Consider the following 27,721-nt stretch of genomic DNA (forward strand, 5'->3'; position numbering starts at 1 on the left):
CTAGGATCACATTTGAAATAGAAAAGCAGGACAATGATATATGATTTTATATAAATACAAAGATGCAATAGGCGAAAAAAAGGTTATGGTTTGAATATTACATAAAAAGATCCAGGACACAAAATTTGACTATATAGCCCCTTTTTTCCCCTTACGATTCAAATGGATATAGGAATGTATCATTATTTACCTGGGAGGGGGGACTGGTCATTTTGAAATCATATGAAATTTTTTTGACCCCCCATGATATTTTCTTATCCCCCTTAAAAAGATTTTTTTTAAATGTGATACCCCCTCTATTAAACATGCGTATGGAGTTTTCATATACATGTAACAACTACTATATTATGCCAGAGCTTGTCGAAACTACGCAGAGTTTTTGTATCACGCTAGAATTCTAACAAATAAACTTCTGGAACAGGGTTGTGTTGCTACAAGATTGAAGTCATCCCTATAGAAGTTTTATGTTATGGTCGTCATCCTGAAATCGTGGATCGCTATGGTGTATCCATCTGCGCCATGAAAACTGAATTGTTCAACATGTCATGGTTTTCCTTTCCTCTTTCGTCTACCCCGGACTTGTCTTTTTATGAGCAACTCGGTGGGTGTATCTAGAAAGGCAGAGGACGCTTACCCTACTGGCGCACCTGGTCCATGCTCCAAGTTTATAGTGGAGTCATAGTTGCTCATTTGCTTTTGTTAATTTGTACATTTGATTTTAACAAAATTTCATGTTCTTTGTACGTCTGTTTTCCATGTCTGGCCTTTGTCCCTGGATAACATTCTTCTTATTACCGTCATAACAGTAGTTCCCTTCACTACTCTTTGAAGCAAAAACAGTTGAGATGTCAAAGAATTCTTACAATAAAAAATTCAAGTCTTCAATTCCAAAAGTTGATACTTTGGAAAAGTCTGATCAAAATCAAGCAGAATCAGATACAGCTCTTGAGATTCAAGATATTGGTAAGGAAATTGAATCGTCAGCAGATAAGTCAGACCAATTTGATTTAATAACTGTAAATGTTTTAGGTCCTGATGGTTATGTTGATGTGTGAACTTGATTTTACCAGAGATCATGCATGTGACAATGAAATAAAATGTTTAATGATGGTAATATATGTTTTAATTTGACTGGTGTAATGCTCTACTTAACTAAAAATTTGGATCCCCCTTGAAATCCATGTGGACAAAAATGACCCCCCCTCTTTGAAGTTATAAAAAACTGAACCCCCCTTTTCCACTTACAGAAAAAAAATGACCCCCTGGATATATGTACTTGCTTTGTTTAAATTTTCAAATAAATGTCTACGGTTTGAATATTATTCGTAAATTATTATATAAAGGATGCCGAATCTGGAGGTTTAACCTAAAAAAACAAAGCTGTTATGCACGTGGCTAATTACAATATCGTTAAGTTTCGGTCAATGAAATGAACATCTCGTTAGCGAGAACACAGCGTTACTTCATATATTTATCGGGCATTTTTAAAGAACCCAAAGCTTTTCCGAGAGGAAATAATCGCCATTTTCTTGCATGACATTTCTCTGTTTCCTTCCCCTTTCCCTATGATATCCCCTGGTAATGGTTAACGTTGTATTCCCACCGAATTTGACCGAAGAAGAGGAGTTACTGAAGCAGAAATATGCAAAATTGAGAAAAAAGGCAATACGTTTTTATAGTATTTCATTGATTTGGCATTCAAGTTTGGCATGCGTTTGATGATCGGCGCTTTCTGCAGCACTGAACTTCTGAATTTCGGCTATCATGGCTGAGTATAAAGCTATAATGCAATGATAATAGTGCTTCAAAAGTATAGGTTCTATCATTTACCTTGAATTAAAGTGATGAGCAAAACATTTTTGATAAAAAAGAAATGCAATAAAGGTTATATTTCAAAAAGACCATTGGTGACATAAACAGATATATTGTATACCCTCTTTCCGATGCATACCTAGTTGCGATGTATTATTAATATCCCTTTTTGTACGGAACTGATTGCACGTGCTTGGGTCAGAGGTTGCCGACACCGAACCCGGCCTGTTTCATGAAAACTACAACAGTCAAAGATCAGATTGCCGGTATTTCAGGTAATTTTTAAGTATTAAGCTCAACATAGAGTATTTCCATCTTTTCCAAAACCTCTGTATGCCATATTATTTAATTCCATTTAGAAATGTAGAAAATACGCATGAAACCGATCAATCGATATTGATTTATCGTCTGCCATTTGCAAAACTTCCCCAACAACAATCATGTGACCAAAATATGTCATGTGTCATACAAATTAACTATGGAAAGCCAGATCAACAAAAAATGAACATTTTCTGAGGATTTGACAAATTAAAATATCAAAACATTTTCCATCATCTAAAAAACATTCTGCTTAGAAAAATTCAATGGAAATTAATAGTTATGCAGTATTTAACACTAGAAAATTTTCACAATGAACAAATTAAAGCTAATTTTGGATATTTTTTTTTATTTACAGATATCTAAGAAAAATGAAGAAAAAACAGTATCACCCAGATGCTTAGAAATCTGCCTTCAATGCAGTACAGAATGGATATTTTTTTATTTTACAGTTTTTATGCCCCCGCAACGATAAGTTGGGGGGCATATTGTTTTACCCCTGTCTGTCCATCCATAATTCCATCCGTCTGTAATTCCATCCATAATTCTGTCGGTCCCATAAGTTTTCAGCACTTTTTTAATATCCTTGAAGATATTGAACTGATTTTTTGTATGCGAGTCTTTCATGATTAGTTATTGATTGAGTTAAGTTTTGTTCCGCTGCGCTGAGTTTTACCAAAATTATGGGTCCTGGACTTTAAAAATTTCATGGAAATAACAGTTTTCCACACTTTTTTGTAAACCCTTGAAGATATTGAACTGCTTTTTTTTAATTTTTTATTTCTTTTTGAGTATAGTCAGGCTTTTAACAAAGACTCATACATCACCACCTGACTAAGGTGTAACAGAGTCTTCACAAGAGATCAAATTTAATACAAAAAAGACTATACAAAATATCATATATACTCACCATCACTTTCACACACTCTCACTTTCATCTTTCATTCAATTCAAGAACTTTATTATTAATAATCTACTGCATTGTACACATTTAAATTCAAGTAAATGAATAAAATCTCACAATATGTTCATTTGACTTGTTCATATATTAATATAATTGTAAAAGATTAAGGAAGAAAATACTATAAACTTAATTTATAACAGGGAAAATGATGTCAAAAGGGGTCCATAATTGCTTCACTTTTTCCTCCTTTAAAGGTGATTGCACAATCAAAAAATAAATGTCCAACTGTTTCCTTTTTCATTATTGCAAAAAGAACATACATCACTATTTTTAATGTGAATTTTGTACAGAAATACATTTGTAGGAACAACTCTGTGTACAAATTTATATTGGAAATTATTCAAATAAGCATTTCTACAACACTTCTTACTGAGTACAAAAAGTTTATTCCATTCTGGGATTTCAACCTTAAGTTCATTTTCCCACTTATAAAACTTTTCATTTGGGAGATGACTTAGCTGTTTAATAAGCTGTGTATAAATAAATTTTACTTTCTTGCAATGAACAACTCTATCTAAGAATTCATCACATGGCGTAAAATTTTCTAGATTGATATCTAACTTCTCTTATACATTTTTTAACATCAGAAGGTATAGAGCTAATCAAAGAAAAGTATTTAACAAAGTTCTGGCTATTGTCTTTTCCTTGATGTCTTGGAAAGGAAAAAAAAATGTTTCTTGCTGCATTCATTATGTTACAAATGTATTTAATATTGGCATTCTCCCATCTCATGTAGTAAGGTATATCCTCTACTGATACATACATGTAGTAAGGTGTATCCTCTACTGATACATACATGTAGTAAGGTATATCCTATACTGATACATACATGTAGTAAGGTGTATCCTCTACTGATACATACATGTAGTAAGGTGTATCCTATACTGATACATACATGTAGTAAGGTATATCCTATACTGATACATACATGTAGTAAGGTGTATCCTCTACTGATACATACATGTAGTAAGGTATATCCTCTACTGATACATACATGTAGTAAGGTATATCCTCTACTGATACATACATGTAGTAAGGTGTATCCTCTACTGATACATACATGTAGTAAGGTGTATCCTCTACTGATACATACATGTAGTAAGGTATATCCTCTACTGATACATAGTTCAAAATATCAATTGATAAACATTGTTTAATATCATTAGATTTAAGAATTGGTTTGGAAAAACTTAAAGCACAAATCACATCCCTCCAAAAAGGGTTTTTGATATATCTTTAACTTGGAGAAGTTCTCTTTATTAAGAGAAAATACTCGTAAACCACCAATATGTTTCAGTGATAAATTCAATAATTGCTGCCAATCCCCATTTTCATGAAGGAAAATTCTTCTCACCCATCACATTTTTAGATAAATAATAAAAGATGGCAAATGAACCATTCGCAATCCTCCATATGGTATGTCTGCTATAAGTGTTTTGCGCTTAATTTTTTTCTGTTTTTCCATCCCAAATAAAACCAAAAAACAGTTTATCTAATTCATTAATAAAGTTCGGATTAATATCGGGTAAAGTCATTAATAAATGAATCAGTTTTGGCAAGGCCAAACTTTTAACCACAGTGATCTTTCCTTGAAGAGTAAGCTTCCTGTGTTGCCAGCTTTTTAATAGTCTAGAAATCTCCAACACTTTTTTCTTAAAATTTAAATTGACCATAGAGGTCAAATCTAGTGAAAAGTCAATACCTAAATAACTAAAATTTGAAACTGACCAATCAAGCTGCTCATCGGGGCATGTAATATCCTTTGAATGTTTCTTCGATCCAACCCACAGTACTTCGGTACTACTATTCATTTTCAAACCAGAGGCACCATGAAAGTCTCTAAAACATGATAACGTTTCTTTAAGAGATGATTCTTTTCCATCTATCAATAAAAACGTATCATCTGCATATTGACTTACAATAGGCCCTCCCCTTTTAAAGCTAACCCCTTTGATATGAGGGCTATTTTTAAGCTTAATAGCAAGTAATTCTACTCCCAATATAAAAAGATATGGAGACAGTGGATCACCTTGGCGAAAGCCTCTACTTAAACTGAAAAAAGAAGATAAGTGTCCATTGTTTATAACACAGCTCTTAGATCTATTATACAATGTATCAAACCATCGACAAATAGATTCTCCAAAATTAAAACTCTGTAAAGCAGATTTTAGAAAATCCCATTCAATAGAATCAAAATCCTTCTCAAAATCAATAAGTAATAATAAGCCCTCCTCATTATTTTCCTCCAGATAATGCATCAAGTCATAGAGAAGGTGAGTATTTTCACCAATAAAACGATCAGGCATAAAACCTTTCTGAGAGTCACTAATAATAGAAGAAAGAACCCTTTTGAGCCTAAATGCAATAGCAGATGATGCAATCTTAATATCTGTGTTCGTTAAACTTATTGACCTCCAGTTTTTAATGTATCGCCTGTCTTTTTCTTCCTTTGGAATACAGGAGATAATGCTTTGGCATTGAAAATCAGAAAAACATCCAGAAGAATACCCATGAGATAAAGATCTAAATAAGAAGGGTCCTATATCTTTCCAAAAAAATTAATAAAAATCAACAGTAAAACCATCAGAGCCTGGGCTCTTTCCATTTTGCATCTGTTTCAACGCTTCAGCGCATTCCTTGAAAGTAAGTTCCCCTTCACATGAAGATTTTTCTTCATCATTTAACTTGCTATCGTATTCAAAAAAACTTAACATTTGAACCACTGTCACCTTTTGATGAATATAGACTTTCTTAAAACCTCTTTTGTTGAAATAATTTGCTGGATTGGTCTGATATATGATTGCCATTATCACCAATTACCTCAGCCATGGTTTTATTCTCATCTTGAGTAATTCAAAAAATAGTTGATCATTAATAGAAAATTCAACATGAAGTAATCATTCATGTCCCCATCACCACAATATTCAGATATATTGCTCTTTATTATAGTTGTCACCATCTCAGTATATTCGATATCTTTCAGTAGCAAAGCATTAAACTTCCAGTATCCCCTACCACATTTGGATAGAGATGCTGTAAATTTGAATGTAATTGCTGAATGATCAGATCTATATCCAGGAAGAATTTTCATCAATGAAAATATATCCTCAGATACAAAGTAATAATCAATTCAGCTCTGTTTTAGAGGAGTTGGCTGATGCCATGTAAATTTTTTCTCGTCAGGATAACATATTCACCATGGGTCCAACAATCCAAGTAAATTTTTTATGTCCTCAATTTTCTCATGAGCTTTAGGGTTCCTGTCATGCAGCACATTAAAGGTATCTTGATACCTTTTTTGCACCACATTCCAATCACCACAAAACACATAACTTGAACTTTTCAACCTGCATACAATCTGCAAAATCTTATAAAAAAAATGTGGCTCATCAGAATTATGACCATATACACAAACAAATGTTTCACGCTGGTCATATAGTGTAATATCTAATATAACATATTTCTCATTAGGGTCTCAAATAGAGTCATGAATAGTACATTGTAATTTTGGTGAAATCATGACACATACTCCAGCACTTCTACTATCACCATGACTAAAGAAACATTGATGACTCCAATCATCTTGCCATCTTTTTTCTACTTATGGGGTACTGTGGGTTTCTTGAAAACAGACAATGGATGGTTTTTTAGATCTAGCCCAATTAAACAATCTAATCTTTTTTGTTGCTTGATGCAAGACCCCTAACATTTAAAGATGAAATACATACATCATTATCCATCATGTTATATGATTTGTAAACTCATATATACTGAACAAGTCTAAATAAAATAAGTTTAAGTAAAAGTACAGTACATGAAAAATAAAAGTAACATACATACATAACTTACATGCACACTTCCCAAGATAGGACACAATCATGTAATTTGACATTATGGTTTTGACACAGAAATTTAGCAACTTATTTTATGTTGAATATTTTCTTTCTGGGAGGGCATTTTTGGGGTAAAGGGAGGTAATTCAAACTAATTCAAATAAAGTTTGGAGGGGAACTTCATAGAACATTGAAGTGCTTGATAAAGTATTCACATATTTGATTAATCCATTAATCAATAGATAACTTTTTTTTTAAAGAGAGGTTATTTCATAAATGAGCTAACAGTATCTCTTTATGCAATATTTTGCTGAATACCATTTGATTGCAATGAAATTAAACATATAAAATAAAACAAAATTTTATTTTTGTCCATGTGAACGAATATGTGCTTATAACATTCCACAAAAATAGAGAAGATATATTCATTTATACTGGATAATATTTTTTTAAAAAGCTAGGTAAGATTAAAAATAATGATTCAAAACTTGTATAATATTTAAGGGGAGGTAATTCAAATGATCAAGGACAAAAGTACAAGTAAGAAAAAAAAACAAGTTGCATATAATGGATCAACCTACATGTAATTTACAAAAAAAAATCAAAAATATACTAACTGATAATTATGATTCATACAATTTATCAATAACATATATTACAAAAATACTTATCATGGCAATAACTGATGGCTTTTTGGACAAGCTCATGAAGAGTTTGCTAATCTCTTGTCTATATCATCAAAAATGTCAAATTTCATCCTCTTGCCAGCATCTGTTTTCCCATAAACAGCACAGTTATAGTACCACGAACCCTCAATGTCACTATTTTTTCCTAGTTTACTGATCAAGTCCATATTGTTGTTCGGTCTCATCATCTACTAATTTGAATGTGCATTCAGGGGAAAGGTTCTTCTTTTCCTTCATTACTCTGTATTTGACCTCAGAGTTAATTAGTTTAACAAGGACAGGACGATGTTCCCTGTTCTTACCTGGAATCCTATGAATGGCCTGGATTTCCTCAGGTTTGACAGTCACCTTAAGTTTCTCTTTAGTGATTTTATTAAGGAATATATCTTTGATGTTTTCATCATTTGTTTCAGGAAGGTTCATTATTTTGATGTTAAACTTCCTGCTGTATTGTTCATTGTAGTTTGACATGGACAGAGCTTCTTTTGCAATAAAACTGTTAGCTTCTGATTTTTGTTCAAGCTCTCTAATAACTTTGCTTTGATTTGCAACTAATTCTCTAAATTGTTCATTCTCAGTTCTAAGTTCTTCTATTGCCTTAGTGTGTTTATTTGTTTTCTCTCTTATCTTCTCATCTATCTCTTTCTTCATGTCATTAAATAATTTAGTAACAATTGATGTTACTATTATTTCTAGATCATTTTTTTTGCACAACTTGCTGAAGGCTACTTTTAATACTTTCAAGATCATGTTGTAAGTTTGTGAATTCTACTAAAATATCAGTGCTACTGTCCATTGACACTTTTTCAATTGATCTTTTGTTAGGTAAATCACATACTTTCTCTTTCAAAGTGTCCTTTTTTGCTGCCAGCAAACATTGAACAGTTTTCTTTTCACTATAATTTCCACCTTTTTGTTTACCACCACCACTGTTAGTACTATTAGGTGCTGTAGGCATTTTCCTGACTTGCAAAATCCAAATACACAATATTCAAAGTTCTTGTAATTCTTGTATTTCAATGTGATCACTGTTCACTGTACAAAACTAAGTCCAAAATATATAATGGAATGGATATATAGTAATTATCCAAGCTCATAAAAGATCCTGTTGAAAAATATATCACTGTGTTAAGGAAAATACTCCTGATTCTTTTGTTGCAGTTTCAAAGAAGAACATCTAACAATAACCACCAAAAAGCCAAAAATCTGCAGAGCAGTTTGCTCAGGTGACTACTCTGTTGGCCATCTTGATTACTACTCTGAACTGCTTTTTGGTATGTGAGTCTGTCATGATTAGTTACAGATTGAGTTTAAGTTTCGTTCAGCTATGCTGAGTTTTACACAAAACCACATGCGGGGGCATCATTTGTATCTCACAGGCACAATAACGCATCTGACAAAGTGCTTTTTACAATTATGAGTTATGATATAGCTGTATGAAGGTTAAATGTGGGGCATCACTTTATCTAGTTTTTTTTGTTTTTTTTTTCTGCTGTTGATTTTATTAAAGTTGTTCAAATGTATAAATGATTTTATTTCCTAAGTTAGAATTAATTCAAATGAAAAATTAGCAAGTTTCAATAATCTAATGATTGAGATCAATTTTAAATAATCTAAAATATTCTAAATGATTTCTATTCTTAATCAATTTCAATCAAATGATTATTTGAATAGGAATTGAAATAAGATAAACATCATTTTGAAATAATTTGCCTTAAAAAATGAAGTGTTTGAATTCTCACATATAAATATTTCTCATTAAATAGACTAAAAAATAGATTCTATGAAGTTATTTTTGTCCAGTACTATATTTTTTTTAATAAATCCAATACTAGCATATTTCTATGTATTATCTATACTTTATATGTATAAATAAAAACAAAGACAAATTTACAATTTGCCGACAGCCCGTCGTATGTGATAGTTTGCTAACTTGAACGACGGCTAGAAAGTGAGGAAACGAATAGAATACATCTAACATTCATGGATAAAAATCAGTCCCCTGATTTGACATAAAAACCCACTTGACTACTAAATATCATGCATATGCATACCGACAATACAATATTTTCCCGCTCTACTGCAAAATGTGTGAAAACACTATTATGTAGTGGAAATGTATTGTATCCCATATGGCTCCCCATATGTCTAATCTCTGAACCGGAAATGCATGGATTTGGGGTACAACAACAATAATGGCGGATGATTGACATTTGATTTTCAGTCACTGGTGTAATAATTAAATAAAGACATGCACATAACATAAATAACAGAAGTGGAAAGAAGAATGTCCGAATTGTATTTTTATAAATAATATTAGCCAACTGGTCAAATGGAAAACTTGATCGGAAGAATATTTTTTTGACCAACGGTATGGGGATACCCCAGTACATAAAACCCGTAATTTTCCATTTCGGAACTTTGTTACAGCCATTTCATTTTTCACAACTTCTACTATAAAGTGTCAGTGCCTGTAGGAATCAGGCAGTCAGTGAAACATGATATGAAAAAAACCCATCGTTTTGATGGTGTAATTGTACTATTGCACCATCAGAATCAAGAAAAACAGACAAGATTTTCCATATCATGCTACACCATTGAGTTACAATTTCATTGAAATACACTGAAAATGAACATTTCAAGGGCAGGTAACTCTAAAAAAATATCATTTTTCTAAGATTCTATTGAAAAATTTCTGAGCATGTCCAGTGATGAAGAGATCAAATAATGGTCTTTTCAAATAAAGAAAGATTTTTGATGAATCAAACATTTAGTCAGGCTAAAGCAAATGATAAAATCATCTAATCTATACCAATTTAAAAAAAAAAATGTAATTCCCCCAAAATAAATCTATTATAATAATGGAAATGTACATTAAATGACATTAGGTGAACAGGAATTTAGGTGAGACGACTCCCAAGGCTAACAGGTTTTGTGGTTAAACAACCAGTATTCATTTTCTAGGACCACTAGGTATAAATAACATTAGTGTCACTGTTAAATCATTGAATTCCTATATTTTTACTTTCCTGCAGCAAGAATTGAGTTTTCTTTGGGAGATACAAAGGTGGTTGACCTTGTTCATATTCACAAAAAAAGAAAAAGATGACACAATTTTTGATTATTCAGTAATCTCTTGTGACAAAACATGTGGACTTGAAATCCTGTTCTTTCTATTTTTAAGCAGGTCTACAACATATCAAAACATTTAATGTATGTATGAAACCTTCCTTGAAAGGTGTAAAAGTTATATGATACAAAAATTATTATGTCAGCTGTTAAATGACAAGCGATCCATCTCTGATCTGCCTCAAAATGGATGTTTCATTTCCTCTTTTATTTCAATAAAAGGCAATTAATAAAAAAATATCTGACTGTAAATTCAAATATTAATAATTATTAAGTTTTTTTTGGCAAGATGGCTGCCGTACAGTCAACAGTCTAAATTAAAGCTCCCACTTTTTGCAGTTGAAATGAAGTTTTCAAGGAGAATACACCAGTAAGATTCATATTGCTGAAAAGGAATTTTTATGGAGATTTTAGTGATATAACTCTTGGAAATTAAATCTGTGATTTGAAAAATATTTAATTTGAACATAACTTTGTTATTTGGACAGGAAAGGGTGATCAGTGAATACTTGTCAGTTATATCAGTATATAGGAACAATGCCTCCAAAACTTAATCCTAGCAATACCAGTACTAAAGGACCTAACAAGCCAGTAAATACAGTTCAATCATTGCTGGCAGCAAAACTGGAAAAGGACAATGAAAAGGAAAAACCACTTAAGAGACCACATTCTGAAGTGGCAAATGAGTCCAATAATAGCCTGGATCTATCAGGGATTATGAACTTACAAAAGGACATTGATTAAAATTAAAGCTGATTTACAAAATTTGACCAGTAAACAAGACCTTGATAGAGTGACAAAGGACTTAATTAAAACCAATGATATAGAACAATTGGTTAGCTCTATTGTAAAAAAGTTGATTAATGAATTAAAACAATCTATTGAAAGTGAAATGGAAGAGAGGATTGAAGAAAAAATCAGTGAAGTTAAAAATGAAATGCAGGGAAAGATAGATGCTTTGTCTATAGAAAATGATGACTTAAAAAGAAAGATACAGGTGCTGCATGGTACTACTACTAATATCAGGAAAGACTTAAACGAAACAACTAGAATAGCTAAACAAGCAGATATTAGTAGCAACTATAACGAGCAATACTCGAGAAAAAATAACATTAAAGTTATGAACTTTCCCCGCAAGACAAACCAAAATCTAAGAAAAGATTTTATGGACATTTGCAAAAATGAACTGAAGGTTGAACTAGAGGATAGGGATGTTGTAGCTATCCACAGGATCCCAACCAAAAAACCGGGACCATACCCAGTCATTGTGAAGCTCTTTAGCAGCGATGTTAAGAGAAAAGTTATGCGAGAAAGAAAAGAGCTGAAGGGAAATGTGAAATTTGTTGATGATGTTTCCCAGAGAAATATGAACTTGATTAAACGTTTAAATGACACTAATGAGTTTGACCAGGTGTGGTATTATAACTGTGGCATATATGGGAGGACTGAAGAAGATCTGCAATTGAAGTTTAATCTTTATGACGACATCCAGTTCAGACTACAGCAAGGGGAGTAACTGTGAAAGTGAAGAACTTATACCTCACAAACTGTTGAGACTCCTTAAGTTCGTGAAAAAAATTGTAGTATATGTTAAATTACTCTTTGTATAGTATTATGGAATACAAAATAATTTTTCAACATTATTGTATGCCTAAATATAGTAAAACTGTCAAAGTTATATACAAAATTACATTTCCACATTCCTATCAATACTTGATAAGACTTTTATTTATCAAATTTTGGTTAAAATCATTTTCCTTCTACAACTTAACAATTCTTTCATCAAAGGTCAAAAGATTAGTTGTTAAAACTAAAGGGAGATAATCCTAACCTATTTATTTAACATCAATTTGATTTTTATCAAAGCATCATTGTGTGGTTAACTTAAAGGGAGAGAAACCCAATTTATTTAATTGTATAGCAGTACTAAAGATAAACAGTACATGACTATCGAAACAAAGGGAGATAACACTACCTTATATTTTGAACAATTCATTTTGTTGTCCAATTAAAGGGAAGTGACCCCAATTTATTGTATCGCAATACAAATGAACAACACTAACAGGGAAGCTAATTTAAGGGAGATAACCCAATTGTATTGTTTCGTATTTTTTTGGTACTTTGTTTCCGTTGGATTGCTGCTAGAGTTGGGAAGACACAACACATGTCCTAGACCTCTGTTGTTGTGACTTCACAACCCTATCAATCCATTGTATTGTACTATTCAGAATTCACTGTTTTAAATTTTATTTTCAAACAGAAAGGTCATTAAAAAATATATTTGATACAAAAAATATTTGAGTTCAATGCATATTAGTATATATATATATATATATATATGCATAATATTACATACTCGTACATGTAACTCTTTGCTATATATTTTTACATGAAATGTATACTGCAAATATATGACATTATAATTGAATGTTTGCAGACTGCCGTTATGTTGCTTTTAACCTTTTTTCTACACTTATTATTTCTAATGTATATTTCTTATATCTGGCAAAAAAACATTGTGGTTGTTTAGCTGTTCTCTTGGTGACTTTGTTGAAACAGCAGTTCATTAGAATACTGAATATACATGTACATTACTGTGTTTATGTTTTGTGCATTCCTAAGACATGGTTTATTTTGTGTCTATGTTGTCAAAATTTTAAAATGATTTATTATATATCCCAACAATCATGGGGTCTTTAAAAATACTTTCAGTCAATTGTCAAGGATTAGGTGACCTGTCCAAGAGGACGGATGTTTTCAATTTTCTGAAATCAGAAAAGTTTAACATATATTGCCTTCAAGACACTCATTTTGCATTTAAACAAGAGAACAATATTAGATCACTTTGGGGTTTTGACTGTTTCTTTGCATCTTTCACTACTAACTCTAGAGGAGTTGCTATACTATTTAATAATAATTTTGAATTCAAGATTACAAAGGGAAAAAAAGATGAAAATGGAAATTACTTAGCTTTAGATGTCATGGTTGATAAGATACATTTTACATTAGTTACTATATATGGTCCTAATAATGACTGTCCTGTGTTTTATGACCAGATTATGTCTGTTATTGATGACTTTGAGAATGAATATTATGTAATATGTGGGGATTATAACCTGGTTTTGTCTCCAGATCTAGATTATAGTAATTATCTACATATAAACAACCCCAATGCTAGAGATAAATTACTGCAAATAATAGAGGATAGATCTCTGGTAGATCCATTTAGAGAGCTTTTTGCAAAATTAAAAAGATTTACTTGGCGGAAGAAAAACCCTCTAAAACAAGCAAGGCTTGATTTTTTTCTGATATCAGAGGGTATGTTATCATTTTTAAAAAATTGCTGTGCTGAACCAAGTTACCGTTCAGACCACTCTAAGATATTACTAGAATTGGAGATCTGTCCATTTGTTAGAGGGAAAGGGTTATGGAAGTTCAATAACTCATTACTTTATGATGAGGAATATATCAAAATTGTACATCAGAAGATACTTCATGTAAAGAAACAATATTGTCTTCCAGTTTATAATCATGAGAGTATACAAGATATTGATAATGAGTCAATTGAATTCATTATAAATGATCAACTCTTTCTTGAAACTTTATTGATGGAAATACGTGGAAAATCCATTTCATAGTCAAGTTTTAAAAAGAGAGAGAAAAACAAAAATGAGGAAAAACTTAAGGAAGAGGTAAGATATATAGAAGAAAATTTAGATAATGGTTCAATACAGCAATTAGAACAAAAAAAGCAAGAATTAGAGAATATCAGAAAGGAGAGATTGCAGGGTAAAATGGTTAGATCTCGAGTACAATGGATAGAGGAAGGGGAAAAGCCAACAAGTTATTTCTGTAGTCTAGAATCTAAGAACTTTACGAGTAAAATCATTCCTAAAGTTGAAAAAGATAATGGGGAGGTAGTTACAGATCAGAAAGAGATTTTAAACCAGGTTAAGGAATTTTATGAAACACTTTATAAGAAAAAAGACAATGACAATGTCAATGTATATGATGAAATTAATCAAGGTTTAGATGGTGTAAATTTTACAAAGTTAACAAATGATCAAAAAGACAGTTTAGAAGGTATTATTACTGTTAATGAAGCTGGTCTGGCATTAAAACGTATGAAAAATAATAAAACGCCAGGTTCTGATGGGTTTTCTACTGACTTCTTTAAGTTTTTTTGGAAGGATTTAAAATATTTTGTTGTTAGATCATTAAATGCAGGGTACCAAAAGGGAGAATTATCTGTCACACAAAAACAGGGCATTATTACCTGTCTACCTAAGGGAAATAAACCAAGACATTTTTTAAAGAATTGGAGACCCATATCTTTATTGAACACAGTATATAAGATTTGTTCTGGTGCTTTAGCTATGAGATTTAAGACGGTTTTGAGTAATCTTATACATACTGATCAGACTGGATTTATCAGTGGAAGATATATTGGGGAGAATATTAGACTTATTTATGACATTATGCAATATAGTGAAGAAAATGATATACCTGGCCTTTTATTATTAATCGATTTTGAAAAGGCTTTTGATTCCATTTCATGGAGATTTTTGAAAAATGTTTTAAAGTTCTTTAACTTTGGGAATTCTATTATAAAATGGACAGAAGTTTTATACAATAACATAAACTCCGCTGTTATTCAGGGTGGGAATCTTTCAGAGTTTTTCTTAATTGAACGGGGCTGTAGACAAGGGGACCCCTTGTCACCGTACTTATTTATCTTGTGCTGAAATTTTGAGTGTGAAAATTAGAAAGAACAATGATATAAAGGGAATCAAAGTCATCCAGGTTGAACATAAATTGTCCCAATTTGCAGACGATACATCTTTACTTTTAGATGGTTCGGAAGATTCCTTGAATCAGGCATTACATGAACTTGATTGGTTTGGCCAGATTTCGGGACTTAACATCAACTTTTCAAAAACTCAAGTTGTTTGGATTGGGAGCAAAAAGTATTCTAAGGAGGTTTTATGTAGAGAGAAAAATCTTTCTTGGGGAGTTACATCTTTCAAATTATTAGGTGTTAATTTTGAGGTCGACCTGGATAAGATGATAAAACAAAATTATGATGAAAGTATCAGAAAGATCAAAAGTATAATAAACCAGTGGTCAAAACGCAATATCACAGTAATTGGTAGAATAACAGTTGTTAAAACACTTTTGTTACCAATTTTGAATCATTTTATAATGTCACTTCCAAACCCAAGGGATGATATGGTGAAAAATATAAACGACATTTTTTATACATTTGTGTGGAACTCACCTATTCATAAAGTTAAGAAAGATGTATTACAAAAATGCTATGAAGAAGGAGGCCTTAAGATGATCAATGTAAATGCTTTCATTTGGATGAATAATTTGTTTAAAGTTGGATAACGACCAATTCTTTATAAGAACTGGCTTGATGGAGGTATTCGTTATGTTAATGATTTGGTTGGAGAAGATGGTTCTTTTCTGAAACACGACGAATTACAAAATATTTTTGATGTAAATTTGAATATAATGAAATACAATAGTATTATGTCTCTGACATCAAAGATAAGTAAGCAGTTTACAAAGGAAAGCTACAAACTAGTATCTCCTTTCATTCCATCACATGTGAAAACTATATTAAAGAGTCAGAAGGGCTCAAGAGATATGTATTGTATTTTAAATAGAAATGATTGTACGTCTACAGGGAATACCAAGTGGAGCACAATTTTAAATGTAGATATTGAGAATTGGAAAGTTTTTAATAAACTTCCATTTGTCGTTACACAAAACACAAAACTGCATTGGCTCCAGTACAGAATTAATCAGAGGATTTGACAACCAACAAATTTATCAATATAGTTGACAATGCCTCCTCTCCATTTTGTTCTTTCTGTAATTCAGGAATAGAAACTATTGAACATTTGTTATGGGAATGTGAACACGTACAGGATTTTATTGAAGAAATTGATCAATGGCTCCTTCATAATGGTATAAGCATAGCATTCACTAAAATCATATTTTTGTTTGGTAATATTAAACAATGTTGTAAGGGTGATCCACAAAATAATATTATTCTTTGGATGAAACATTATATTTACAGTATGAAGTGTTATAATAAACCATTAAATGTGCAAGGAATGTTAGAAAAAATGAAGTATATGTATAATATTGAAAAAATGATAGCTGTGAAAAACAAACGTGTGAAAAATTTTGAAAAAATTTGGAACTCTTATAGATTTTTGAATGCAACCTAATGATCCCAATGTTGTAAACATTCAGCCAGACTTTTTTTTTTTTTTTTTTTCTTTTTTTTTTTTTTCAGATCAAATTATTCCTTTTTTCATCTCTAATTTACTGTATTTTTAATAAACCCAATAGGATAAAGCATATATCTCATTATTAAGCTGGTTGTTTGTATGTACAGAATGATGCGGTTTAAGTAAACAACATGCGATGTTCTTCATGTAGTTTAAATTGTCTGTTATGCATATATGTATCTTATTGAATAAAAAAAATAAAAAGTTAAAAAAAAAAAAAAAAAAAAAAAAAAAAATATTAACAATTAGTTTAAAACTTTCAACTTGTACACAGTTTATACCAGGTTATCTATGAATTTCAGTGTCCTGCAGAGGAACGTAAACTCAACCCTATAGTAGTAGTTCTAATAATTGATTATGAGTTCTAATAGTATAGGGAAAGTCATAACATGTTGGTCTCTAAGTACATGTATTTAAGATTGATATTAAGCATACTCAGATTTTGCTTAAGTTATCAGAATAAATTTTCTTTAAACAATTTTTATCAATGTATGATACCTTTATATGTTTCTATCAGAAAAAGGCTTTACTGGCTGCTAGAGCACCAAAACCAGAGAAAGAACAACCAGTGAACACACCTGCTAAGAGAGGTAGTCTTTTAGTTCATAAAAAAACATATTTGAAAAAAATTGAAGTTAGTGTAAAACATAAACAGAAAAATCAGATATTAGGTGCACATTTTTATCATAATTCCCAGTTTTTTACTTGTAAAATACCTCCAATGGCAACTCAATATTTCAATGTTTATATCTTTTTAATTTTGTTGATTTTTTGGGGGTTAGAGATCATTTTTTACTGATAACTGTGATAGTCTTAGAAATATTTTTTTAGAGTTGGCTTATTTCATATTTCTTAAAGTGATATATGCCTATCTTCTTCTACTATAACCAGTAGTTACTAGATAGAAATTAGTGTATTACACTCTTCATTTAAAGTTTCATTTAAAATTTTAAATTGACTTGAAGACTAAAAATAAAATTCGACAAATTTTTATTAATTTAAAGAAAAAAAATATTATAAATGTACTTTTATTTTTTCTGTTCATTTTATTTTGGTTTCAGAAAGTTGGTTGTTTTTTTCTTTTTTCTTTTGTCAGATTGTAGATACTCCTGTTACTGTGGTTGCCCTGAATACAAATACCACTACCATCTTTAGGATCTTGTAGATGGAATTGTGATTTATCATTTTTTTAAAGCTACATGTAACTCCAAAAGTGACCTCCAATCAAATAATGGTCGAAAGTTGACCCAATTTAAAGGGTATAGAAATTACAGATTCACCTTAATAGAGTGTATTTAGAGTAAACATGGGTTCTGGTGTGTTGATAGGCTAATTATTCCTTCATTATGTAGAAGGGGACATAGAAATACTGGTTTCTGTCTACTCGTCCTTCCGTCAGTTCGCATGTTACACTTGTGGACGCAACTCCTTGGAAACTGCTTGACAGATTTTGTTTAAATTTTGTAGGATTATTAGTCACCATTTGTAGTTGATCTTATTGTGCTGCCATTTTGATCAACAAATTTTACAGGAGTTATGGGACTTTTGCACTTCAACTCTTTTTGCGAGATTGGGAACATATGACCATGAGTTTCTAGTTGTTATAAGTAATTTTGAATTTATTACTTTGGAAGCACTATTAAAAGGAAAAAAGTTTATCAGTTTTATTTAAAAAACTAAAAGAACTGTAAGCAAAACTCACTTATTGATATCCCCTGCTCCCTTCCCTAAAAACTATATAGGAAACCCCAAAATAAAGAAGGTGCACAATGGCATCATGTGATAAAAATATGTGAAAGTTTCATCAAATTCCATTCATCTGTTTTAGAGGAGTTGGGGACAAATGGATGAACAAAGGAGCAGACAGACACTATACCTTATATCTCCTGCTTGAATAACAATATCATTTCAGAAACTAGTGGCATACATAAAAAGATAGACATCATTTGTTCACTCATTTGTAAATAAAAGCTAAATGATAGATTTGAAAAAAAAATGATATGCAATTCAACATTGGCTCTATTAACGAAGGGCATAATGTGGATTGATTTTATTGCCTGTATTTGATTTTTTGTGATTAACATTTTTACAATCAATCATAAATGTATAATATTCTATTATCTCCTAAGCTGCACCTGAATCAGCTGAAGATGCTACAGAGCAAGCTAAAAAGCTGCTTAAATCTGGGGTAATGTATTTTTTTATGAATTAATTGCATACATTTATTTTTGTGTTATGTTATTGAAGACATTTATGCTATGTTATTTTGATATGCCTGTCAAAGATGGAACGTATTGTTATGGTATACCATTGTCCGTTCGTCCGTTGTCTACACTTCAGACAATAATTCAAAAATGCTTTTACCAACATTAATGAAACTTTGATGAATTGTTCATTTCTATTGACGTAAGCTCCCTTTCAATTTTTATAAATTTCAGATTTTGCGTTACGTGTTATGAATATTTTTCCTTAAAAAAAAGGGGGATTTTCAAGTTTTCGGACAATAGCTCAAAAACACTTTCATCATCTTTAATGAAACTTTGGTGAATTGTTCATATCTATTGAAGTAAGCTCCCTTCCTATTTGTATAAATGTCAAATTTTACATTTCTGTGTTATGAAGTTTTACTCTTAAAAAAAAAACCGGCAACAGCCAAGGAAATTTTATTCGTTGAAAAATCATTTAAAACAGACCATTTGATGATCAACAAATAAATATAAAAGGTACTTGGTAACGTTGTCAGAAAAGTGTGTTTTAAACATGATAGAAATGTATGGGTGAAAAATCAAGACAACAAACTTAGTTAAAATTGAGGTAGCCTTGATAGTGCCAAATTTTTTGTGCATTTTTTATTTACTTTTTTTTTTGGGGGGGGGGGGGAAAGAGTATTCAGAGTATTTCTAGTTGATCATATAAATTCCTTAAAAGCATAAGGACAAATTAAAAGGGCAACGGTAGTATCATGCACTTAAAGCGCAGCTGTTTATTTCATCATATAAAAATTCCTTCTTTAGTTTCATTAAAACTTTCCTATAGCTAGATTTATTGACTGTCACAAGCAGTCTGATTGTTTTCTATTAGAGTTCACTATTTATGTGCTAAAATTTACTGTGACTTATAATGTTCTGTATTTGTAATTGTTTATTTACAACAGATGTTGAAAAAACTGAAGGATCATAATTTTCTAAAACTGTTCAAAGAGCAAATCATAGTGCTTTGTGCATGAAGTCTCTTTTATATCCATTTTTGTTTGTCTGGGAAAAAGAGATAACCAGAATTGTATTGCTTTAAGAAAGATTAAACTGGTCTTTTTTCCTCAAATCTCATGATATTAATACTGTGATTGTACTGTCACTGTTTCATAAGTTGTTGTTTATTTATAGACTTACAATATATCTGTTTTCAGGCTATTAAAATAAAAGAAAGCCAAGAGAAACAAAATTTTAAAAGATCAAAGAATTTTGAAAAAAGAAAGGTATTTTTTTTTTAGATTAAGATAAAAAGATCTGAAATGACACAACTATTGACTGCTGTTAGATGACATGTTCAGGGAGTTAAAATAATCTAATGTGCACTCCCTGTTTCTGATTTCTACCTAAAATCAACTTCCTGTTTAGATCAACTTGAATTTTTCAGCAGTTTTAATTTGTAAGGTTGGTTTCTGTCACAAAATAATGTAAATGTTTGTAAATATGGTTGCAACTTAACTTGAATAAAAAGTATTGGAAACAACAACTCCACTGAAGAGAAAAACAACCAAAAGCAACAGTTAATACAAATTTTTTAACCTTGAGTAATGGTATACCTAGCATGATGGTGTGTATAATTAACTTTGAGTCCCGGTATACCTAGCATGATGATGTGTATAATGCACCTTGAGTCCCGGTATACCTAGCATGATGGTGTGTATAATTAACCTTGAGTCCCGGTATACCTAGCATGATGGTGTGTATAATTATCCTTGAGTCCCGGTATACCTAGCATGATGGTGTGTATAAGGAACATTGAGTCCCGGTATACCTAGCATGATGGTGTGTATAATGAACCTTGAGTCCCGGTATACCTAGCATGATGGTGTGTATAATTAACCTTGAGTCCCGGTATACCTAGCATGATGGTGTGTATAATTAACCTTGAGTCCCGGTATACCTAGCATGATGGTGTGTATAATTAACCTTGAGTCCCGGTATACCTAGCATGATGGTGTGTATAATTAACCTTGAGTCCCGGTATACCTAGCATGATAGTGTGTATGATGCACCTTGAGTCCCGGTATACCTAGCATGATGTTGTGTATGATGAACCTTGAGTCCCGGTATACCTAGCATGATGGTGTGTATAATGAACCTTGAGTCCCGGTATACCTAGCATGATGGTGTGTATAATTAACCTTGAGTCCCGGTATACCTAGCATGATGGTGTGTATAATGAACCTTGAGTCCCGGTATACCTAGCATGATGGTGTGTATAATGAACCTTGAGTCCCGGTATACCTAGCATGATGGTGTGTATAATGAACCTTGAGTCCCGGTATACCTAGCATGATGATGTGTATAAGGAACCTTGAGTTCCGGTATACCTAGCATGATGGTGTGTATAATGACATTTTATGATGAATACATGTGTTTGTGCAATAAAACCATGAAATATAAGCCACCAGTGAATAGAGGATATTCAGAACAGGTCAATACTTGCTCTCACATGCAAAGCTATCAGGCCTAATATTGAAGCTACAGTTTTATTTATGGTGGTTTTGAAAATGTAATGAGACTATGTGTTATACTGTAGTATATAAAGAGAGTCGGGCACAGTATCAAATTTTATTGTTGTTTTGTAGAAAGTGTGTGTTCTTTAACCTAATATTATAAACTTTAAAGAATGAAATACATTGTTGGATAATAAGGATTTCAATGCTTCGACAAATCTGTGGACACTAAGCATATACAAATTATCTAACTATTTCTGTTTTACAGGATTCTGAGAAGTTACCAGCAGTTGGATTCCAACCTTTTGCATCAGCCCACCAGGAAGAAGAAGACAGGGAGGTAACATATTTACTTTTATCCTAGAAACAACTCAGTGATTTTACAATATAAATCATCAATGTCATACCTCTTCATTGATATTATTCAGAAGCATAGAAGCCCAAAATTGATTGGTATTACAGAATGAGTAAAATATCATGTTTGTACAGTTTTTCGCAGAAATTTTATGCATGCTGAACCAACAAAAAATATTGGTACTGCTCTAGCAGTATCTGCCATAGTAGGCACTGTTATTTTATAAAAAAATCAGTTGGGCATGACTACTAGTAAATTATCGTACATAAATGTATGTGAAATACTGTTTCTTAGAAGTCAGTACATACATTGCTTTTGAAGCTCCTAGCTATGATTAATGAAAAAATCAATTGAAGATCAATGTATTTTTTTTTCATGTTTCAGAAAGCTAGACCAAGAGTCAGAGGACTGTATGATACCTTTGTTAGTGGTGGAGGTAAGTCACTTTGGTGTGTAGTTATATCCCCTGTTTGCCGGATGCATGTAGTGATCATCGTGTCCCTCTGTTTGTCTGTCAACAATTTTTTTCTTATAGAGTTTTTTCTACAACTGCATATCACAGCCATTTGGAATTTTGACAGAAACTTCATATAGGTATTCCATATCATGGGATATGATTTCAGACTGAAGTGACATCAACTTCATGTTGGACAACTAAGTGTATATTTTGACCATATGGATTACTGTGATGGCAAGATATCCTTTATTTAGCTTTGCTCACAGTGTTTCTAGTTAAGGATGGCTAAAAAATGTTGATGTATAAATCTCTATTATATCTAACCAAGATGTTCTATGTATACCACAAACAGAAGTTTGGAATTAATTTTGGTAGTTGTGGCTTTAACCTTGAAGGGATTAGTGGTCCAAAGGGGTCTGAAAACAAGCAAATTTTAAAGAATGCAATACCAAAACCTATTGAATCGTGGTTTTATCTGCCGTTGAGTGGAATGTGTTTATGCTAAATTTTACACTAGAAATAATTATGGGTAAGGGCTAACATTGCTTTGAAAAACGACGAAAATAAAAAAATTGTGACTAGTTAATGCATCGATGATTATATTTTTATTAAATACACCTTACAAATTATGTCTGCAAAATTGTATCTTTCTAGAACGATTACAACATATGTTGCTAAGCATTTGAAATAATGCACCTCTAAAATTGATTTTTTTTTCTGTGTCAAATTTGAGCGCAACTGACTTTCTTATATTCAAAGTTAAGGCACCAAAGCATGCTTTATTTAACACAGTTGCTTTGTAAGTTTCATTTTTGACTTTGAAACTGTTAGGGCTCTAGGATTTAAGCTAACAGCTGTAGAGATAGTGTGGACTTAGAAAAACAACTCCAAAGTTTGAAACCAAACAGTGGTCAATTGGCAGCTATTTTACTGCTGTTGCTTGCTTCCTGGCTTGTTACCATAAAGGTTCACTTAAAGTGAACTTTTTTGTCATTTTTACATCTTACAAAAGTAAATTTTCAAAGAATGCAATACCAAGACCTATTGTATTGTGGTTTTATTTGCCGTTGAGTGGAATGTGTTTATGCTAAATTTTACACTAGAAACAATCATGGGTAAGGGCTAACATTGCTTCAAAAAATAATAAGAATAAAAAATTGTGACCAGTTAATGCATCGATGATTATATATTTTTATTAAATATACACCCTACAAATTATGTCTGCAAATTTTATATTTCTAGAAGGATTACAACATATGTTGCTAAGCATTTGAAAATAATGCACATCTAAAATTGAAATTTTTTTTCCACGTCAAATTTAAGTATACAGATATCTATGAATTTGTGACGTAGGGTTCCTTCGCTCAAAAGAATTTTTATGGAATAAGGAATCAGAAAGGGAAAAGCATTTAATTTCATATTTTAATTAACCAAATTTCAAGAGAGTTTAATTCTTTTAATATCTTTTTTTTTAGGTGTCTTTGGTGTACATAATCATACCATGTACTTAGAAATTTCAGTATGGGCCACATTTTCAAATTGGTCCAAATCAGGATCCAAAATTAATATTGATTTCATGAAAAACAAAGGAACTTAAGAGGTTCTAACTGTGAATTAGGATTTTTACTTTGAGCCATATGTTCAAACTGGTCTACATAGAAGTTAAACTTGTTTTAAATTCAACAAAAATTGAGAGATAAGCACATTCCATATCAAGCTTGAATGTTGTCCATATACTTATACCAACTGTTCAGTGTTCAACTTATGCAGTGGTGTCACCCCGTAGAGTATTATATTTATATTTTGCATTATAGACAGCTACTTTGTATTGTACCATTACATACAATTTAAGTTGATGGAATGTTTGAAAATTATTACAAGATATTTTTTCCAGTTATTCCACTTCAGGAAATAAAGTTTTAAGATTTCAAGATAAAATGAAATATTAAATAGTTTACACTATTTTAGAGAGAGAAGGTAGAGACAGAGAAAGGGACCCTCCAAAGAAAGGTCATACTATCTATGTCCATGGAACAGGAGTGACCGAGGACATTCTCAGAAAAGCTTTCAAAGATATTGGAACTATATCACATATAACAATGGAGAAAGAGAAAAAGTAAGACTCAATAAAATAAGTTTTAATTCATGTTTGGTTTAATGAGTGAAATTTTTTCTGGCTAGAAATGGTTTTCAGGTAGATTGAGAACTTTGATACGTTAGCAGTGCTTTCATTAAGAGCTGGTACCCAGTACTTTTACCCGGCTACGGTAGCATCTGGTACTGGCAGAATAAAATAAAAGCAAAAAAAATAATGAAAAATCTAGTGAATAGATATCTAAGATCGTTCCATCTGTAGGCTATGGGTATGTCTTCAAAATTTTGATCTTGATTGTGATGATTGGGGGTTTTTAATGACCTTGAATACCAATACAGGCCTGTCACGGTCGATGTTAGTGGGTCAGTAGAACCAACTGGTGTTGGTGGCGGAGCCCAGCCTTTGGGATACCTGACCGAAGAACGTTTCCCCACTCTAACTGTTTGGGAGTACATCTACGTGTAGAGTCTGATTGCAATCTTTAGTGTTTATTATTGTTTATATCGGTGTCTTCGTCGAGGTCCGCGTCCGAATCTAATCAATAAAGGGCTTTTTACCTATGATGATGTAACAGTGTCCATTTATAGAAAACATGTGGTGACTTAACAATATCAAAGCAATCACTAATTATTTTGTGCTGAACAAAAGCTAAACACAGGTGAAGATTCTATGAAAACGTGTAATAAAAATGCTGTTCATATTTGTAATTGTCCCATACCCGTCATTTTTCCTGATATTTGTTGTGATTTGTGCAGGCGAATGCAGGAATTTTTAGTGTTGACAACGAGTCAACACGTGAAACAGACTTTTACAGAATATGAGTTAAGGGATGACCATTTGATTCGGCGGGGAGGGGGAGTTTTAGTAAAACTATTCTGGCAACCCTAAGTTTGAAAAGAACATGTCTGGCCTTTTCTCACAAGAAGATAAAAAAAATATTGGATCCGAGATTCAACACTGCTATAGATAATAAAAGAAAATAAATACATTGTAATATTTAAAAAAAAATCTGTCCATCTCAAAGTCAACCAGACTAAAACAGCCAGCCTTGTTCTTTTTCAGAAGCAAAGAATTTCTTATCAGACTATGATTTTTATACCAACATTTCACAATAAGACGCATGCAATTGCTCTACATGTCACAGTAATAATTAGGCAATAAACAACAACAAAGTTTAACTTTATTATGAAAATAATCAGCACTAGGAACCACCACATGTTGTGGAATTTCATTTAATAAATGTTTAGCTTTGTTCCTATGCTTTTATTTGCATGTGTTTAGTGTTCAAATTTTGTAACAAGTAAATAAGAGCCTAAGAACAAAATACGATATTTATCAAAAATTCATATAAAATGGCATAGTATTAAACAGTCAACAAAGTTTATCAGCATTAGTGTAGAAATGGATCTGAATGGAATCATGGGTAGCTCCTGGATTTCAGGGTTTTTAGACTAAATCAGTTATGATTCATTATATATCTTGATTTCAAATTCATATATTTTAAACAAAACTGAAGCAAATATTGCAGGCTTAATCCCATATTTTCAAGTCAAAATTTAAATCTCAAAAAGGCTAACATCCAGGAGCTTCCAAGGGGCTTTGCACTTGATCATAGTTTTTATTACTTTATTTGCAGCGTTGGCTTCGTAACTTTTGAATCTATGGATGCATCAGACCAAGCAATATCTCAGGTAATAATTATAAAATTACAAAGGTCAGTGAAATAAAACTGTTGTCTACTTTAATAGTTTGGAATGCTATTAGACATGTGTCAGTGACAACTATTGTGTTGATAGCCAACTTACACACTGATGCATTGTTCCATCAACAAATTACATTTATATGTATTTTATGGTTCTTGATGCAATGATATAGAAAACTTACTAATTAATTTGTTTTATTTTCATCATTTTTTCCCTTTCTACTACTTTCTGGGGTAATCAACACTATTTTGATTTTATACCCCAACTCATAGAGTAGGTGGTATATTGGAATGGTGTGTTTGTCCATCATCACTTCCATCCAAATTTGTTACAATTATCTCAACATTCAATGGACAGATTGATTTCAAATTTGGTGTGTGCCTTTATATAGATAGGGCATATTTTGTTCTGCAATTTTGGTTGCTGTCTGATGTCAACTTCATGTATTAGTGGGGTATATAACCTAGCAAGATGACAGGAACAACTTTACATTTGTTTTGCCAGTTAACATCATGCACTTTTAAAATCATGGTGCACTATAGATTAAATAGAATTTTTTTGTAAATAAAGTCTAAAATACACCAATAAACCAGAGCTAATTTTATCAATATCTTTCTTAAAATCTGCTAAAGCGTTCAATTTAATTAAAAAACAAAACATTTTGTTGATGTTTAAAGCCAAGAAGGGGCATTCTGTGTATTTGTTTAGCAGATTTAAAGATTGTCCTTACTTGATATTGCAGGTAGCTGGAGCTATGATTGATGGTGTACTGTTAAGAGTCAGTATGGCCAGAAGACAACCTACTTTTGATTCTAATAGCAATGAACCCTCAACAGCATCATGGTCTACTATAGGTAATATTAACTATGGGGTCATTGTTTGATGAAGGGGTTATGACATGTATGTCAGTAATGTCAGGTATTGTATGAATAATAGTATTATAGGGTTATCACATTTATATTAGTAAATATTTTCCTTAGTAAGATATAATATTGCATAAGGGGATATTGTTATAAGCAATATATTGCATTCAAATTATTTTGCTCTCTTTACATACGATGCCATTGAATTTTCACACAGGTTTATTCACAATGCAATATCTAACTGTTTATTTTATGTATATTTAAGCTGCAAGTTCATCACAGAAAGGCAATCACAAAGACAGAAGAGGAGTTGTCAATTATCAGGACGATGATATTTTTGGATAAACTTTCATTGAGGGAGTCAGAGAGGATGCTGTATGAATGTTGTGAATGTTGTTTTAAGAAGTGTGTATATATTAAAAGTGAAAAAAAAATAAATACAGTTGTTGTTTCTTTCTTCTAAAATCTGAATAAAATTGAATTGGTACTTTTTTTT

The 27,721-nt window shown here is 31.7% G+C and overlaps 1 protein-coding gene and 2 pseudogenes across 1 annotated transcript; 2 read left to right on the top strand and 1 right to left on the bottom strand.

Annotated features, from left to right (window-relative positions):
- The first annotated feature begins 1,509 nt into the window (after positions 1 to 1,509).
- Positions 1,510 to 27,712, top strand: LOC148612386 (negative elongation factor E-like). The gene is made up of 10 exons (XM_088593776.1): positions 1,510 to 1,662; positions 17,565 to 17,637; positions 19,177 to 19,235; positions 20,454 to 20,522; positions 22,021 to 22,092; positions 22,492 to 22,543; positions 24,533 to 24,680; positions 26,296 to 26,350; positions 27,105 to 27,216; positions 27,491 to 27,712. Exons 1-10 carry the CDS (start codon positions 1,582 to 1,584, stop codon positions 27,568 to 27,570), a joined length of 801 nt encoding a protein of 266 aa, XP_088449902.1. The 5' UTR covers positions 1,510 to 1,581; the 3' UTR covers positions 27,571 to 27,712.
- On the bottom strand, positions 7,321 to 8,789 carry LOC148612387 (uncharacterized; annotated as a pseudogene).
- On the top strand, positions 9,415 to 13,341 carry LOC148612388 (uncharacterized; annotated as a pseudogene).
- Positions 27,713 to 27,721: the final 9 nt, after the last annotated feature.

Source organism: Perna viridis, chromosome 7, assembly GCF_037379345.1.
Source record: "Perna viridis isolate PV_CMFRI_1.1 ecotype Kerala chromosome 7, ASM3737934v1, whole genome shotgun sequence".
Taxonomy (NCBI): domain Eukaryota; kingdom Metazoa; phylum Mollusca; class Bivalvia; order Mytilida; family Mytilidae; genus Perna; species Perna viridis.

Bases quoted from the DNA above. Each gene is read 5' to 3' on its own strand.
- LOC148612386 (XM_088593776.1), top strand. From the start codon at position 1,582: ATGGTTAACGTTGTATTCCCACCGAATTTGACCGAAGAAGAGGAGTTA. The intron at 19,236-20,453 runs GTAATGTATTTT...ATCTGTTTTCAG, and splicing joins AAAAGCTGCTTAAATCTGGG to GCTATTAAAATAAAAGAAAG. The intron at 26,351-27,104 runs GTAATAATTATA...TTGATATTGCAG, and splicing joins CAGACCAAGCAATATCTCAG to GTAGCTGGAGCTATGATTGA.